Here is a 19,453-nt window from a genome sequence, read left to right on the forward strand (position 1 = left end):
AATAAATACATAAATAAAGAACAAAAATAAATAAAAAAAAAACATACAAGTACTAAAACCTCCTAATGTGCCTGATTGTTAGCGGTGTTTATTATGATATTTGTTAAGGGCTATGATTGATATAGGAACAAAAGAGTTCCTATATCTATTCAGTCTGCAATGGGGGACTCTGAAACGCCGGCCCGATGGTAGCAACTCGTATTGCGTGTGCAGAACATGGGAGGAGTCAGAAAGAATTCTGTCCGCTTGCTTCATCACGCACTGATCAAAAATTAACTGAGGATTGTTATACTGTTTCAAACCAATGATTTTCATTGCTGTGAGAACAAGGCAGTTTAATTTTGATCTGAGGGACACAGGAAGGTTCCCAAACCAAGTGGTTATGCCATATCTTAGAATGCGTTCAAGAACTGCCTGATAAAACAGTAACATAATTTTTTGGTCGACTCCATGAAAACGCAAACGCCGTAGAAAATAGAGTCGTTGATTCAAGCGGGAACATAACCAGTCAACATGAGTGTTCCATGTAAGGGAACTGTCTATACAGACACCAAGATATTTGTACGATTGCACCTGTGTGATTGGTTGCTGGTGTATAATTACAGGGTTGTGATTGCCAACTAACTTTGGGTCAAAAATGACTTCCTCTGTCTTTTTAACATTTAAAGTAAGGTAACTGGAATCACACCACTCAACAAACTGCCTCACCTCTGAATGATAGATATTCAAATCAGTTGTAATAGTTGTAGTGCAGTGGCTGCTTGTCTGCTAAGTAAAGCTGTACTTAGTCCTTCAACAACATAAATGTCCTCTCTTATGCGTTTACTTTTCTTCTTGAGAGTTGCACGTAAACTTTTTAACTTTTAAAGGTGGCCTGCCAGGCCCCATCAGCACTTTTCTGGTTTGAACTAGTTCACCAAACTGTCCTTTTCCATACATGCTTGTTGGGACTGCTGTCACATCAGCACTTGTGTCAATTTTAAACACGGATTTGGAGTCGTCCATTTGTATTTAGTCATCCATGGGTCTGAAGAATCACTGGATAGCGAGCCCAAAAATACTATTTCCTCAGACGAAGAATCTTCTGTAATAATTTCTACATTCACTTCATACATTTTTTTTTTTTGACTTGCACACTCTGGCAAAATGTCCTTTCTTTTTGCAGTTATTGCATGCACCTTCTCTGGCTGGACATTGCTGAAATGCGTGACCATTTGTGTCTCCACATCTTGTGCAAGGCTTGGCTTTCGTGTATCCTTGTTTGTGCTGCAGTTTGGTTTGTTTGTGTCTGGCACCCCCTTGTGGCTTAGCGCACAAACTGTCAATTTGAGTATTTACAATGTCTCCCTTAATGTTTGTTTTCAACACTTGTTTTCAACACAAACTACTAGTTTGTCTCTGACCATCTCATCGTGTAGTGGGCCATATCCACAGTGTTCAGCTAAACAATGCAGCGCAGTGATAAAGCTGTCGGCCGACTCGTCCATCTCTTGCTGCCGCTGATTAAACTTAGCTCTTTCAAATATAATGTTTCTTTGGATTGAGATATAGAGAGACTAAAATGTCCTGAGCTTCTTCTCTCATGCTGTAAATCAGTGCATTCACTTGGTTTTCGTCAGCCTGGGTTTCCAATCCTGATGCTATCCGGAACCTTTCAAAGCGTTTTATCCATTTGGTCCAGTCTTCTGCCTTGAATGAAAACGTTTCTGGTGGTTTTACTTGATATTGTGCCATTTTGCTGATCCGTGTTTTTGTTACGGTGCTGCAACGGCCGTATTAGCATTAGCTTAATTAGCTCCCACCTAGCTGTGCTGCACTAGCTGCTGCTGACAGTTTTAAGGCTTTTTTTTTTTTGCCTTCTGTGCTGGCGATCTACTTTCTTCCAGTTGTCCCTCTCTTCCGAAGTGTATGGCACCACTTCTGACACCATGTTCTATTGTTTGATAGGTAAATAGAAACATTTGGGACAGAGACGCAGCACAGCCATGTTCAAGTCAAGCCGGAACATCTTTTATCACCCCCCCCCCCCCCCCCCCCCGGAACATACCGGGCCAAAGGTTCCTACCCAGCCTATTACTACAGTACCAAAGTCGTTGCTTTAGGCCATTAGGATATTAAAGGCATAAGCTCTGTCCAGTTGTCTCTTGATCTCAAAGGCCGGGCCTTTGACACATGAACGTCACTGCAGAGATCATACACAGTCACATACAAGTATTTAGATCCAATTTCTTTTAATTTTGGAGTTGAAATAAAACAGTCATTATGGGTTTTAGTGCAGCAGATAAATGTAAGAATCACTCCATTGATGATGCAAGTACCAAATGTGGTATTAATACTTCTGAAAAGTCATTTTCTTCAAAAAAGGCATTAGCCACATAAAATTTTATTTTTTAATTTTGGAGGGGTATCATGTTGAAGCTATTATTTCAAGTGTTCAACAGTTCATTCTGGAAGTTTCAAGTCTTCTACTTGGACCCATAGGTAAGAGTTAGTTAAGCAGTAAAGACTAGTGTTCAAGCACCTTGGTATGGTGGTTTAGTGGTTAGCATTGGTGACTCACAGCAAGAACGTCATGTGGTCAATTCCCCGCCTTTCTGCGTGGAGTTTGCATGTTCTCCTTGTGTCTGTGTGGGTTTCCTCCAGCTGCTCCGGTTTCCTCCCACAATCAAAAACATGCTTATTTAGGGTCTGCTCCTTCTCTTCCCCTGACCAAGACAGTGACATCTGGAGTTGGTCCCTGGGTGCTGGACTGTGGCTGCCCACTGCCCCTAGTGGTTCGATTGTGTCTAACTGTAATTAGGATGGGTTAAATGCAGAGGACAAGTTTCATTGTATGTATACTATGTGCAATGACAATAAAATGTTCTATTCTATTCTAGTCCAAATGATATGACTGACTTCAAAAGCAAAAATACTACCTCTACTACTAAACCCTTACATCCCAGACACTATCACATGTTCTGCAGCATGCACGTGCTACAGCATGCATGTATACTTATTAAACACATACACAATCCATCTACAAAGCATGAAAATATTGCATGAAGTTAATTTCAAATCCCCCATAGTGTCAAGGTTTGAGTTTTGTTTGGTTTGCTTATCTGTTTTTATTTATTTCCTTTGATCTGTTTGTTATTTTTGTATTTCATTGGTTTTCATCTGTTTATTCTCTTGCTGGGTTTTTCTGCTTGGGTCTGTCTGTCTCTGCTTCTCGTCTTTCTCTTGGTTCTTGGTGATGGGTGTTTCCTTCTCTCTGGCCACGGCCTGGTTCTAGTGCTTTCCATGCACATCTGTTTCTGATTTGGTAGTTACCACCTGGGGTTATATAAGCTCACTGGGTGCGTTACTTCCTCGCCAGTTTGTCGTACCTTGTGCTTTCATTCCAGCTCTGTACCTGCATTCCATGGTTCTGCCTGCCTCTTTGGGTGTTCCTGCCCTCCAGCCTGTTGCCACGACCACAACTTTTTTCCTGATGATTTTTGTACTGCTGCTTTTCTTTGACTACTTATGTACTGACCTCTGCTATCCACCACATAAGAAATAAACTGAGATAGTTCATCTTGAAAAAATGTTGGCCATCTTGATAACTGAAGTGGCTTACAGCTTTTTAGCAAAAAGTACACCAAGAAGTACTGTTGTGCCAAATTTGGTGCTTGCATCACAAAATGAAAGATTCTTATGACATATATCCATTTATCTGCGGCACTGTTGACTTTCAGCTTTAATTCAAGCTGGTGAACAAAAATATTGCATTAACCATTTTGAAATTATGGCCAATTGCACACATTGGGCCTCATGTATCAACGTAGCTTACGGCGATATTTGAGCGTATATGGGGTGTACGCCAAAACGGCTGCACTACTTGGCATTTATCAATGTGGTCATTGGCGTACGCTGGGCTGAAAATATACACCAGGTCGAGAGGTGGCGCAAATTATACACCAAAATGAACCAGCGCTGGAATCCACATAAAAATGAAGATGATCAACATGATAAACAGTGCCATTATACAAATCAATGCATATGTTACATAAATAACACTTTCCTGATTATACTACATAATAATCAATACAAATCCCGCTGTTGCAGGATTGTTATGGAGCACGATCCGTGGCCACAGCGCTGCACGCCTTTTTGTCCAGACTTCGAGCCTGGAGCCAGAGCAGCGCTGAGCTTAACTTCATGTGGTGTGATCGTTGTAGACTATGAAATTGATAAGTAGTTTCGTCATTCCCTTAATTCGCTCGTGCTGCAATCAGGTTTTGTCGTCTCCATTCGGTTGTCACAATAACATAAATACAGAAATACATTTAACAAATAAAGAAATCTGACAGATTAGGCGTGTCTTATTAATTGAGCGAGCAAATTCCACATGTCAAGAATTATTGACGTGAAAAGAGAATACAGTGGTCCCTCGCTATAACGCCGTTCACCTGTCGTGGCCTCGGAGTCTCGCAGAGTTTTTAGTCCAATTTTGCATGCCTTTTTTTACAGTGTTCTGTGTTCTGCATATCTGTTTATAAGAATCTTGTTGCCCAGAAGAAAAAAGAGCGCCAACAACTACTCGTTTGAATCACGATCGTTTCCACCCGCCGCATTTATCAAGATCACGTCAGGCGTACGCCAGAAATGGGCAGGTGTGCACTGCTTGATACATGTCACGGCGACTTTGGTGTATTTCAAGTTTACGCGGTAAATTTACGCCACAAGTGCGCAGCATTGATACATGAGGCCCATTGTGCCTCCCTTTTCAGACAATCACAAATTAAATAAAAGCATTATTTTTAATATCACTTTTACAGCCCACTTTCATCATTCATTGTACATCAGGGAATGGACACATTTCCAAGTCACTGAATATAACTGGCAGTCTGACCAGAGTGCGGCCCACTTCTCGCCCAATGACTGCCAGAATAGGCTTGCCCCCACACCCTTTGTACCTTCCCTTAACTCCATCTTAACAAAACATTGACTTTTCCTCAGGTCGAGTTGTACATTGTTCGATTATTAGAGGATATTATTTACAGTACTGGACACAGTGTGGGTGGTTTTTTTTGAATCACCAAAAGTCTTTTTGGTCAGTAACTCTGATTTCAGTCATACTTTATACTCTAAAGTAAGTACATTTTGTAGCTAATTGTTCTTTAAGATAACATCAGTTAATCTTTAAAATTCAGGAAACGCACAAAAAAGGATTTCATTTAGTCCAAATTGTGGCTTTGCTGAATGAATAAAGCATTTTATTGTTGAACATGTCACTTCTGTGACAAACTGATAAACAGTTTTAATATCGCTGTTTTCTTACAATACATTAATGTATTTGAAAATCTAAGTTTTTTTTTTAGCTTGTTCTCCGTTGTAAAAGAATAAGAACTGTTAAAAAAAAAAAAAATCCTGGTTTGATTTTAATCCACCATTAAAACTGGTTTGGGAACCTGATCTGTGTTCACATTTAGTCCTGAAGATGTACAATGGGATTTTATCCACAAAATATTCCGTTTCTCCACATGAAAATACTAAATAAATGAAATGGTTGGTAAGGTTAAACCTGACTTGTATGAAGTGCCTTGAGGCAACTTTGTTGTGATTTGGCACTATATAAATGAAAATAAATTGAAAACAAAAATTACTTCCCACTGTCTATCCTCACACACAGTTTCCTAACATGTTTACTCCCACGTTACAGTTGGGTATATAAGTGCAGCTTCAGCTTCGGTCACTACTCAGCAGCGTGAACTTCCACCTCAGAAGACACTGGCAGATCTGCACAGCAGGACCATGTTGTCCAGAATCCTTGTCATGTGCTTAGCACTCACTCTGACAAATGGAGTGCCAACGTGAGTATAAATTTACTTTTTGTGGATTAATACTCTGAATAGACCATATATGCCAAACCATATCTGTTGTATTAATCCCAATTCAAAATTTGTTTTATGTGTATTTGCTGGCAGGTGTGGGGATATTATTTTAAATTCCATAAAGAAAAAAGACACATATGCTTGCAGATTATGCAGGGAAGTTTAACATAAATAAATAAATAAAGGGTTAATGTCACTCAGAGTTTCTTGTTTCTTGGGGGTGCATAATAGCACTGCCCGGAGGGCATAAGAGAAAAGTCAGAGGAGAAAATGTGTCCAGGCTGATCAATGATTCCTCTGGCTTTCTGGACCACACATTTCTCCCAAAGAGAGCTCAGGTCCCTCAACTGGACTCCAGTAATCTTGGAGCAGACTTTAACATTCTGGTTCAGACAGTTTCTGTCCTTTACGGGTAATCCGTGGAACCAGCAGATAAAATAAATTGTTAAAAGACTTTCAATAAAAGAATAATAAGAACAAGATAAGATGCCTTCAGAGACACTAAAAGAATTCAGCTTCCAAAACAATTAAATCCTTTGTTGTCCACATTTATTGACTGTGTTCTGAACAAACTTTAAATCAGAGTCAAACACGGTTCACAGCAGTGATGTGTCGTCAGGTGAGGCAGGTGAGGTACAGCCTCACCTGTCATGGAAAGAAAAAAGTAAAATGAAAAAATAAATCAAATGGTTATATTTATCCAGGGATTTGTACTACAGTAGTGTTCAGAATAATAGTAGTGCTACGTGACTAAAAAGATTAATCCAGGTTTTGAGTATATTTCTTATTGTGACATGGGAAACAAGGTACCAGTAGATTCAATAGATTCTCACAAATCCAACAAGACCAAGCATTCATGATATCACACTCTTAAGGCTATGAAATTGGGCTATTAGTAAAAAAAAAGTAGAAAAGGGGGTGTTCACAATAATAGCAGCATCTGCTGTTGACGCTACAAACTCAAAACTATTATGTTCAAACTGCTTTTTTAGCAATCCTGTGAATCACTAAACTAGTATTTAGTTGTATAACCACAGTTTTTCATGATTTCTTCACATCTGCGAGGCATTAATTTAGCTGGTTTGGAAACAAAATTTTGCTTGTTTACTAGTGTGCTTGGGGTCATTGTCTTGTTGAAACACCCATTTCAAGGGCATGTCCTCTTCAGCATAAGGCAACATGACCTCTTCAAGTATTTTGACATATCCAAACTGATATGGATATGTCGGGATCTGCCAGTTTCCCTCTGGCAGATCCCGAGCAGCCGGGAAAGCAGGCCGACTGGGTGACTGTGAGGAGGAAGCGTAGTCCTAAACAGAAGCCCTGTGTACACCGCCAACCCGTTCACATTTCTAACCGTTTTTCCCCACTCAATGACACACCCGCCAAGGATCAAACTCTGGTTATTGGCGACTCTGTTTTGAGAAATGTGAAGTTAGTGACACCAGCAACCATAGTCAGTTGTCTTCTGGGGGCCAGAGCAGGCGACATTGAAGGAAATTTGAAACTGCTGGCTAAGGCTAAGTGTAAATTTGGTAAGATTGTAATTCACATCGGCAGTAATGACACCCGGTTACGCCAATCGGAGGTCACTAAAATTAACATTGAATCGGTGTGTAACTTTGCAAAAACAATGTCGGACTCTGTAGTTTTCTCTGGGCCCCTCCCCAATCGGACCGGGAGTGACATGTTTAGCCGCATGTTCTCCTTGAATTGCTGGCTGTCTGAGTGGTGTCCACAAAAATGAGGTGGGCTTCATAGATAATTGGCAAAGCTTCTGGGGAAAACCTGGTCTTGTTAGGAGAGACGGCATCCATCCCACTTTGGATGGTGCAGCTCTCATTTCTAGAAATCTGGCCAATTTTCTTAAATCCTCCAAACCGTGACTATCCAGGGTTGGGACCAGGAAGCAGAGTTGTAGTCTTACACACCTCTCTGCAGCTTCTCTCCCCCTGCCATCCCCTCATTACCCCATCCCCGTAGAGACGGAGCCTGCTCCCAGACCACCAATAACCAGTAAAAATCTATTTAAGCATAAAAATTGAAAAAGAAAAAATAATATAGCACCTTCAACTGCACCACAGACTAAAACAGTTAAATGTGGTCTATTAAACATTAGGTCTCTCTCTTCTAAGTCCCTGTTAGTAAATGATATAATAATTGATCAACATATTGATTTATTCTGCCTTACAGAAACCTGGTTACAGCAGGATGAATATGTTAGTTTAAATGAGTCAACACCCCCGAGTCACACTAACTGCCAGAACGCTCGTAGCACGGGCCGAGGAGGAGGATTAGCAGCAATCTTCCATTCCAGCTTATTAATTAATCAAAAACCCAGACAGAGCTTTAATTCATTTGAAAGCTTGACTCTTAGTCTTGTCCATCCAAATTGGAAGTCCCAAAATCCAGTTTTATTTGTTGTTATCTATCGTCCTCCTGGTCGTTACTGTGAGATTCTCTGTGAATTTTCAGAACTTTTGTCTGACTTAGTGCTTAGCTCAGATAAGATAATTATAGTGGGCGATTTTAACATCCACACAGATGCTGAGAATGACAGCCTCAACACTGCATTTAATCTATTATTAGACTCAATTGGCTTTGCTCAAAATGTAAATGAGTCCACCCACCACTTTAATCATATCTTAGATCTTGTTCTGACTTATGGTATGGAAATTGAAGACTTAACAGTATTCCCTGAAAACTCCCTTCTGTCTGATCATTTCTTAATAACATTTACATTTACTCTGATGGACTACCCAGCAGTGGGGAATAAGTTTCATTACACTAGAAGTCTTTCAGAAAGCGCTGTAACTAGGTTTAAGGATATGTTTCCTTCTTTATGTTCCCTAATGCCATATACCAACACAGTGCAGAGTAGCTACCTAAACTCTGTAAGTGAGATAGAGTATCTCGTCAATAGTTTTACATCCTCATTGAAGACAACTTTGGATGCTGTAGCTCCTCTGAAAAAGAGAGCTTTAAATCAGAAGTGCCTGACTCCGTGGTATAACTCACAAACTCGCAGCTTAAAGCAGATAACCCGTACGTTGGAGAGGAAATGGCGTCTCACTAATTTAGAAGATCATCACTTAGCCTGGAAAAAGAGTCTGTTGCTGTATAAAAAAGCCCTCCGTAAAGCTAGGACATCTTACTGCTCATCACTAATTGAAGAAAATAAGAACAACCCCAGGTTTCTTTTCAGCACTGTAGCCAGGCTGACAAAGAGTCAGAGCTCTATTGAGCCGAGTATTCCTTTAACTTTAACTAGTAATGACTTCATGACTTTCTTTGCTAATAAAATTTTCACTATTAGAGAAAAAATTACTCATAACCATCCCAAAGACGTATCGTTATCTTTGGCTGCTTTCAGTGATGCCGGTATTTGGTTAGACTCTTTCTCTCCAATTGTTCTGTCTGAGTTATTTTCATTAGTTACTTCATCCAAACCATCAACATGTCTATTAGACCCCATTCCTACCAGGCTGCTCAAGGAAGCCCTACCATTATTTAATGCTTTGATCTTAAATATGATCAATCTATCTTTATTAGTTGGCTATGTACCACAGGCTTTTAAGGTGGCAGTAATTAAACCATTACTTAAAAAGCCATCACTTGACCCAGCTATCTTAGCTAATTATAGGCCAATCTCCAACCTTCCTTTTCTCTCAAAAATTCTTGAAAGGGTAGTTGTAAAACAGCTAACTGATCATCTGCAGAGGAATGGTCTATTTGAAGAGTTTCAGTCAGGTTTTAGAATTCATCATAGTACAGAAACAGCATTAGTGAAGGTTACAAATGATCTTCTTATGGCCTCAGACAGTGGACTCATCTCTGTGCTTGTTCTGTTAGACCTCAGTGCTGCTTTTGATACTGTTGACCATAAAATTTTATTACAGAGATTAGAGCATGCCATAGGTATTAAAGGCACTGCGCTGTGGTGGTTTGAATCATATTTATCTAATAGATTGCAATTTGTTCATGTAAATGGGGAATCTTCTTCACAGACTAAGGTTAATTATGGAGTTCCACAAGGTTCTGTGCTAGGACCAATTTTATTCACTTTATACATGCTTCCCTTAGGCAGTATTATTAGACGGCATTGCTTAAATTTTCATTGTTACACAGATGATACCCAGCTTTATCTATCCATGAAGCCAGAGGACACACACCAATTAGCTAAACTGCAGGATTGTCTTACAGACATAAGGACATGGATGACCTCTAATTTCCTGCTTTTAAACTCAGATAAAACTGAAGTTATTGTACTTGGCCCCACAAATCTTAGAAACGTGTCTAACCAGATCCTTACTCTGGATGGCATTACCCTGACCTCTAGTAATACTGTGAGAAATCTTGGAGTCATTTTTGATCAGGATATGTCATTCAAAGCGCATATTAAACAAATATGTAGGACTGCTTTTTTGCATTTACGCAATATCTCTAAAATCAGAAAGGTCTTGTCTCAGAGTGATTCTGAAAAACTAATTTATGCATTTATTTCCTCTAGGCTGGACTATTGTAATTCATTATTATCAGGTTGTCCTAAAAGTTCCATGAAAAGCCTTCAGTTAATTCAAAATGCTGCAGCTAGAGTACTGACGGGGACTAGAAGGAGAGAGCATATCTCACCCATATTGGCCTCTCTTCATTGGCTTCCTGTTAATTCTAGAATAGAATTTAAAATTCTTCTTCTTACTTATAAGGTTTTGAATACTCAGGTCCCATCTTATCTTAGGGACCTCGTAGTACCATATCACCCCAATAGAGCGCTTCGCTCTCAGACTGCAGGCTTACTTGTAGTTCCTAGGGTTTGTAAGAGTAGAATGGGAGGCAGAGCCTTCAGCTTTCAGGCTCCTCTCCTGTGGAACCAGCTCCCAATTCGGATCAGGGAGAGAGACACCCTCTCTACTTTTAAGATTAGGCTTAAAACTTTCCTTTTTGCTAAAGCTTATAGTAATGGCTGGATCAGGTGACCATGAACCATCCCTTAGTTATGCTGCTATAGACTTAGACTGCTGGGGGGTTCCCATAATGCACTGAATGTTTCTTTCTCTTTTTGCTCTGTATGCACCACTCTGCATTTAATCATTAGTGATTGATCTCTGCTCCCCTCCACAGCATGTCTTTTTCCTGGTTCTCTCCCTCAGCCCCAACCAGTCCCAGCAGAAGACTGCCCCTCCCTGAGCCTGGTTCTGCTGGAGGTTTCTTCCTGTTAAAAGGGAGTTTTTCCTTCCCACTGTCGCCAAGTGCTTGCTCACAGGGGGTCGTTTTGACCATTGGGGTTTTTACGTAATTATTGTATGGCCTTGCCTTACAATATAAAATGCCTCGGGGCAACTGTTTGTTGTGATTTGGCGGTATATAAATAAAATAAATTGATCCCTGATAGCTGGTATGCGATATATAGGCCCAACACCATAGTAGGAGAAACATGCCCATATCATGATGCTTGCACCACCATGTTTCACTGTCTTCACTGTGAACTGTGGCTTGAATTCAGAGTTTGGGGGGTCGTCTCACAAACTGTCTGCAGCCCTTGGACCCAAAAAGAACAATTTTACTCTCAACAGTCCACAAAATATTCCTCCATTTCTCTTTAGGCCAGTTGATGTGCTCTTTGGCAAATTGCAACCTCTTCTGCACATGTCTTTTAATTAAAAGAGGGACTTTGCGGGGGATTCTTGCAAATAAATTAGCTTCACACAGGCGTCTTCTAACTGTCACAGCACTTACAGGTAACTCCAGACTGGTTTTGATCATCCTGGAGCTGATCAATGGGTGAGCCTTTGCCATTCTGGTTATTCTTCTATCCATTTTGATGGTTGTTTTCTGTTTTCTTTCACACGTCTCTGGTTTTTTGTCCATTTTAAAGTATTGGAGATCATTGTAGATGGACAGCCTATAATTTTTTACACATGCGTATAAGTTTTCCCCTCTCCAATCAACTTTTGAATCAAACTATGCTGTTCTTCTGAACAATGTCTTGAATGTCCCATTTTCCTCAGGCTTTCAAAGAGAAAAGCATGTTCAACAGGTGCTGGCTTCATCCTTAATGGGACACCTGATTCACACCTGTTTGTTCCACAAAATTGCCGAACCCACTGTCTGAATGCCACACTACTATTATTGTGAACACCCCCTTTTCTACTTTTTTTTATTAATAGCCCAATTTCATAGCCTCAATAGTGTGCATATCATGAATGCTTGGTCTTGTTGGATTTGTGAGAATCTACTGAATCTACTGGTACCTTGTTTCCCATGTAACAATAAGAAATATACTCAAAACCTGGATTCATCTTTTTAGGCACATAGCACTACTATTATTCTGAACACTACTGTATAAGGTGCCTATAGACTGTGTCCAAAATAAAAAGCTTGGCATCATCCACACTTTTCCCAGCCTGGTAGGCAAACTGCAACGGATCAAGTTTGCCCTCAGTTAAGGAGATGACTTCTTTCAAGTTTTCATCACCAAGGATGTCAGAGCCACAAGCCTAAAATCATTCAAATCCCTCGGTTTATTTAACTTTGGCACAGGAATTATACTAGCTGTTTTCCAAATAGATGGAAACTCACCACTGTCAGCACACCTCTGAAAAAACACTTAGCTGAACAGCACAGTGACGCAGTGTGGGCCCACAGATTAAATCAGGGCCAGCGGCCTTCCTCATGTTAACTTTACTGCACAAAGATGTGACCACTTCATGGGCAATCACAAGGACAGAATTATTAACAACATGGGACTCCATCATCACAGAAATATGAAGGAAATCAGTTCTTTCCCAATGAGAGAAAAAATAATTAAAAACATCTGCCAAGTCATTCCCACTCACACCACTGATTGTAACAGGATGCTTAATTTGGGTGGACTGATTGATGGATGGCATTGACTTAATTCCACTCCATGCAGCCCTTAGGTCTACACCACTAAACTGATTTTCAATTTTATCCCTAATTTTATCCCACACCAGTTTGGTGGGCTCAGGGTCTCATCACTGCTTTTTGCAGATGATGTGGTCCTGTTGGCTTCATTGGCCTGTGACCTCCAGCACTCACTGGATCGGTGTGCAGACGAGTGTGAAGTGGCTGCGATGAGGATCAGCACCTCTAAATCTGAGGCCATGGTTCTCAACAGGAAACTTGTCTACTCCAGGTAGGGAATACGGTCTTGCCCCAAGTGAAGGAGTTCAAGTACCTCGGGGTCTTGTTCTCGAGTGACTGGACAATGGAACATGAGACTGGCTGGAGAATCGGTGCAGCAGGGGCAGTGTTGCATTTGCTCTACTGTACTGTTGTGATGAAAAGGGAGCTGAGCCAAAAGGCGAAGCTCTCGATCTACTGGTCAATCTTCGTTCCTACTCTCATCTATGGTCATGAGGGTTGTGTCATGACCGAAAGAAGTAGATTGTGGGTACAAGCAGCCAAAATTGGCCTCCTTAGGAGGGTGGCTGGTGTCTTCCTTAGAGATAGGGTGAAAAGTTTGGTCATCCATGGGGAGCTCGGAGTAGAGTCGCTGCTCCTTCGTGTTGAAAGGAGCCAGCTGAGGTGGTTTGGGCATCTGGTAAGGATGCATCCAGGGCGTCTACCTGGGAGGAGAACCCGGGGAAGACCCAGGACTAGGTGGAGAGATAATAGCTGGCCTGGGAACGCCTCAGAATCCCCAGTCAGAGGTGGTTAATGTGGCCCAGGAAAGGGAAGTCTGCGGTCCCCTGCAAGAGCTGTTGCCCCCACGACCCGATCTCGGATAAGTGGTTGAAGTTTTGTTGTATGGCTGGGGGCCTGGCTGCCTTTTTGTTTCTGTCTTTTGTTTTTCCTTCCAGGTGGCTTGCATTTGGGACTGAGTGGCTGTGTAGCTGAGTTTATCAGGGCCTCACCCTGATCACCTGAGGCTGATCACCTGCGGCTCGTCAGGACTCACAGCTGTGGTGCATCTACATGGATTGGAACATGGTGGCATTTAAGACTGGAGTACACAGTGTGTATTTGCCAGAGACTCGACCTTGTGACCAGACGGGTGAGATCGTCGTCTCGGGAGCCATCTCATCATCAGTGGATGCAGAGAACGTCCAGGTTTGATGCATGGTCTGTGAAAGAGGAGAGGGTGAGGTCTCACACTCGTCAGCACACTTCCTGAGGTACGTTAGATTTTGTGACTAACATTTATACAGTTAGTAAATGTGGTGTCCCTCACACCTTATTATATTGAGCTGTATGTTGGTCGTTTAAATCAGCTTCCGCTGCAGTGAGTTTGTGAACTGGATGTTCCATGCCTGCAGGGTGGGAAGCTGATTAGTAATTAAGCCAGGAAGTGTTTGCTGTTTGTGCACCTTTGAGTGTTCTCTCTGTGTGTTGAGTGTGGACTCACATAATGATTCCTTCTTTCACAGACTCGGTTTGTCGCGGCCACCTGGGGGGTGTCGGCGGGGTCCTTGGGTCCGAACCAGTTCTGGCTCCGGACCGTTAGCGCTGCTGGGAGCGCACCGCAATCCACCACGCCAGACCGCGCACTTTTATATTTTTCACAGCACTGTTATGTTTATTAAACTCTGTTATCCTTTGTACCGTGCTCTGCTTATTTTATACTGGGTCCTTCAAACGCTGGTCGGTTCTCCGGGCTGCGTCCGACACATAAGTTTTGCAGTTTTGCCTTCCTTACTTCCACCTTTACCTCCTTGGAGACAGCTTTTATTTCTAATGGATCACCAGCAAACCCTTTTCTTTTTGTCAATAACTGATTTTAGCTCTTTTGTGACCCAAAGCTTATTATTAGGGTAAGTAACCACCTCCTTAGTGGGGACAACCAGATCCACACAAAAGGTAATGTAAGAGGATATAGTCTCTGTAAGTTCATCAATATCCTCACATGCATCATAAAACCACTGCCACTCTGCACATGATTCCATGATTTCCACATGATTTCACTCATTAACTGATTCCATCTGCTCAAAGTGATATTAATGAGTGAAATCACCTGGTGGAGTTAGTGGCTGCAAAGAAAATCTGCACCCTCTTGGCCCTTTCTGGAACAAGTTGCCCACCCCTGACTTAAAGCATGCTTGAAGGGAGGAAATGCTGCTTTCTGACCACCTTTTTACTGTCCTTTTCCCCTGTTTGAGGCACTGGAAGCAAGGTTTATACACAGTCATAAGAAAAACGTGTGATGTCAGCGATCAGCTGAGCAGCAGCTGATGCGTTTGCTCGCGGATGAATGTGCACCAAAGTGTAAAAAAGTTGTTGGAATTCACGAGGCAGGTAAAAGGGGCGGAGAGAGATAGGCAGTAGCTCCACATCTGCCGTACATATCCTCTTCCTATGACTTCATTTAACACATACATTTTTAATTTTGACAACTTCAGTGCAGAAATACTTCATGTGAGCTTTGGCGCACCCCAGGTTGGAAACCAGGGTGTTAGGAGAAAGTTGATTTTCTTAAGTCACGTGTTCAGGTGGCCCCACTGAGACGATCCAACCAGCAGCCCTCAGGAACCTTTACTGTAAAGTGTTTCTTTTATTGTGTTCACGTCATGTTGTTGTTTTCAGCCATTAATTCTACTTGATCCTGATCCAGAACCATTGCAGACTGGTCACTGTTCGGTCATGTCAGAACTCTTTGCTCTGGCACAAAGTTTACAAGTTGGATCAATTGAACAAATATCAGAACACTAAGTCATCATAGTACTTTGGCCGGTCACTGATTACATCTGTGACCGTCCAAAAAACTCCAAAGAGGGGCAGAGGTTATATTTGCCTGTGCAGACAGTATTTTAAAATGTAATAGATGCATTTCTGTCTATTGTGAGGAGTAAAGAAGAGTTAACTGACTGTTGGTGGAGATCCAGATCGTCCCCAGATTGTTTTAAATTTGTCTTCTTTGTACAACATTGGTGGAAAACATGTCGTGGTTTTTCAAAGTGCTATAAACACACTTTGAAGGTGTACACACAGATGTGATGTAGGAGAGATCTATAGCTGATAGTCACACTGTCCTCCTCTGTCAGCTGAGTGAGGTAATAATTGCATTGGTTATTAAGTGATATTCACACTTTCATGATAAACCGGAATGTGGAGATCATGGTTGCCAACTATTCTGATCTAGCATATACTTTGATGATCTAACACATCAGTCTAGCATGAGATGTGATAACATAAATACCAGGCTTGTACCGTGCACAACGGTGGTACTTCCACACAACCTATGAGACCATGGCACAATGACAGAATGACCGGCTCACTATGAACACACTTCCCATTCCTCTCAGCTTGATCAAGGTATGGACAAGGCTTCAACCATGACCTTCGTTGATACATGTCAATGAAAACAAAACTTTACTCTGTTGCCAGAGGTGTGCATGATGTAGTATTCTTCTATTTTATCCCTGTGATCATAAAGTGTTTTTTTGTTAATTGTTTGTTTGCAAATTAAGTATTCTATTTTGTGCTAAACTCTTATTTGCAATAAAATAAAAGTTATTTCTTTTATGTCCACAGGGATGTGGATGCAACAGATCAAGGTGGGTCCTTAACAAACAAATCCATTACCATCATTTGGCACTTATTTTTGTTAATATGTCTTGCATAGAGTACAAGTACTCAACAAATTCATTTCATAACAGTTTCATTTTGTTTTTCTTCTCTTGAAAATCTGAATGTATGAATTTATCTTTCTCTCTCTTCATGTTAAACAGAAACTATAAATGTTTAACCCTCAAGGAACCAAGTAGGGTCATTTATGATCCCGGGAATATATTTTGTGCACCATTTTTCTAATTTTAATTTTTAAAACATTCATGGAAAAAAACATGAATTTGTCAATCTATTTGTGCTGCATTAGTTCATAGAATTTTGCCAGGATCAGCCGATCCATGTGGCAAGTATAATCCAAATCCAAACTTGTGCTGGGCCACTTATGACCCCCCAGGAAGATCTATGAGATTTTCGACATTATAGCTTCAGATGGTATTGTAATTTGCCTACTCTAATCATTATATGTTACTGTTTTACAGGAAAGCATGACCAAACAGACCTAGAATAACAAGATTTACAGCTGCACAAGCATTGAACCTGATTCCACAGAGCCATATATGAGTAATAGCGCAGTCGCACTGAGACACATCCAGGTGTCGCAGACTGAATGGTCCCTCTAAAAATCAGTCCCCCCGATAACGGATTAACACCTCTTTTCTGCTTCAAACTGCACAGCAGTCATCATTTGTCTCAACATGAGATACCTGAAGCTTTTGTACAAGAATCATTTCCACAATTCAGCATTATTTCATCATTAAAGGCGGCAGAAGTGATCAGAGCGTCACTGCTTAATGAGCAGGAAGCTGAAGTGTTCACTGCGCATCAGACATTTCAAAGCATCACAGAATTTCACCTCGTTTCTGCTTAAAAATGCCTCGTTTTTGCATGAAACTGACTTTTGAATGATTTAAGAGGTTTTACATTAAGGGGGAGTGGAAAGTCACTAAGGCCCCTTGGGCAAGGTCCTTAATGCCGGAGTTGCTCCCGGTGTGTAGTGAGCGTCTTGTATGGCATCACCCTCACATCGGGGTGAATGTGACGCATTATTTGTAGCGCGCTTTGAGTAACCGCTTTGACGTATGCATTAAGTAGGCAGCATTGGGACTGCGCTCTCTAGTACTCATATACGGCTCTGTGGACTAATTCCTGACGCACAGAGTGAGGATGAAAATAGCTAATGATTGTCACAAAGGATGTGATGGGTTCATTGAGATTTGTGTTAAAGTATTGGCATATTTGCTCGTCACCAGTTCATCTGTATTTGATGTTATAATTATCCTACCTTACTTGTCACAAAAATAGCTTGGTTATAATTATGGTGTTTTCTGTGTTAAAGATGATTACAGAATGAAGATAAAGAAATGTATATCCTAAACAGCTCATTGGAAATGACTTTGTTTTTTTATCTCAAAACAGCTCCAAAAAAATGTTCAGAACTGGCAAAACGTCCTGTACTGGGAGCATACATACCCCAGTGTGATCAAGATGGAAATTACTTACCTAAACAGGTACCACTCTGCTGGGATTGATATGTCCTGTGTCTTCATTTGACAGAGCAGATTTTATTAATTGATTCTTTCAGTGCTGGGCTTGTACTGGATATTGCTGGTGTGTAGACAGTACGGGGAAAGAGATCAATGGAACAATGCGGTTAACTGGTCAAGAGAATCTTGACTGTGAGAAAGGTGAGACTTCTGCTTCTCACACTCACTCATCTTCAACCACTTAGTGAATTTGGGAGGTTTAGCTTATAAAGACCATTTACAATTTCAGTGCTGTCATTCTGCAGAAGCTAATGACACACTGCGCGTAGGACACCATGGTGCCTGGGGGAACACCAAAAAAATCAACCTTGTGAAACATCGTAATAGGCTACTGGTAATGATATCCACCTTATTCCGAACCCCCATGAGGTTTTGCGTGAATTATGGGTGAGATTTCCGGTATGAACCGGAACTGGCATTTGATGCTTTAATTATCCTACCTTACTTATCACAAAAACAGCTTGGTTATAATTAGGGTGTTTTCTGTGTTAAAGATGATTACAGAATGAAGATAAAGAAATGTATACCCTAAACAGCTCATTGAAAATGACTTGGAATCAGTTTCAAGTGTGCCTGCTATCGTACAGCAGTTACCACCCTGCTTTCACACATGCAACATACAGAAGCAATTATGAGCCTCTTAAATTGCCTTTGGGCATAAGAAATCACAATAAGTACATCTTCTTGGCTTTTCAATCAGGGTCGCCACAGTAGATCCACCTCACATCTGAAAGTTGATTTGGCACAAGTTTTATGCCAGATGCCCTCCCTGATGCAACTCCACATGACATTACGTGGACAGGGGTGGCTCTTTAACCGCTTGTCCACCACGGCTGCTTGCATAAGAAATCACATTACATGAACTAAAATAATTGCTTTCCATGTGATCCTCCCAGTATTTTGCACACTCTGGTAGACACACCCAAAGCTGCTTATTCGTGAAGGCTAATGTTTTAAATTGCCAATACAGACGCTGCCATCAGTGTGCACATTAGTAAATAAGGGTGCACATTTGTTTGTGGGTGGTATGGAGTTTGCACATGTTTTCACAAACACTAACCTTCAGTAAATCAGGCCCTTAGCACGATGTTTGCATGAAAGGGTTGGTTTCCTATTTCACAACCATAACCTTGCCTTATTAATTTAATAGCATAGTTTTGTCACTTGTTTGTCCTTAATACATGTTTTTGTCTTTTGTTGTTTTTTTTTATCTGAAAACAGCTCCAAACAAATGTTCAGAACTGGCAAAACATCCTCCTATACCGGGAGCATACATACCCCAGTGTGATCAAGATGGAAATTACTTACCTAAACAGGTATCACTCTGCTGGGATTGATATGTCCTGTGTCTTCATTTGACAGAGCAGATTTTATTCATTGATTCTTTCAGTGCTGGGCTTCTACTGGATATTGCTGGTGTGTAGACAGTACGGGGAAAGAGATCAGTGGAACCAGGAAGGGACCTGGTCAAGGGAATGTTTACTGTGAGGAAGGTGAGACTTCTGCTTCTCACACTCACTCATC

General features: G+C 41.2%; 1 protein-coding gene across 20 annotated transcripts in view; it reads left to right on the forward strand.

Moving 5' to 3' along the window:
• LOC117515943 (thyroglobulin-like) overlaps positions 1 to 19,453 on the forward strand; it is a 238,456-nt gene that overhangs the window by 162,584 nt on the left and 56,419 nt on the right. For 18 of the 20 annotated variants that reach the window (XM_034176759.1, XM_034176746.1, XM_034176744.1 and 15 more), the window contains 2 exons: positions 19,151 to 19,245; positions 19,320 to 19,422. In XM_034176759.1, the coding sequence (XP_034032650.1) occupies positions 19,151 to 19,245; positions 19,320 to 19,422 (198 nt within the window). Of the gene's footprint in view, positions 1 to 5,494; positions 5,838 to 16,349; positions 16,373 to 17,801; positions 17,894 to 17,967; positions 18,071 to 19,150; positions 19,246 to 19,319; positions 19,423 to 19,453 lie in introns of those variants that run through there. The other 2 variants (XM_034176754.1, XM_034176753.1) reach the window with 2 other exon arrangements.

This window comes from Thalassophryne amazonica, chromosome 8, assembly GCF_902500255.1.
Source record: "Thalassophryne amazonica chromosome 8, fThaAma1.1, whole genome shotgun sequence".
Classification (NCBI taxonomy): Eukaryota; Metazoa; Chordata; class Actinopteri; order Batrachoidiformes; family Batrachoididae; genus Thalassophryne; species Thalassophryne amazonica.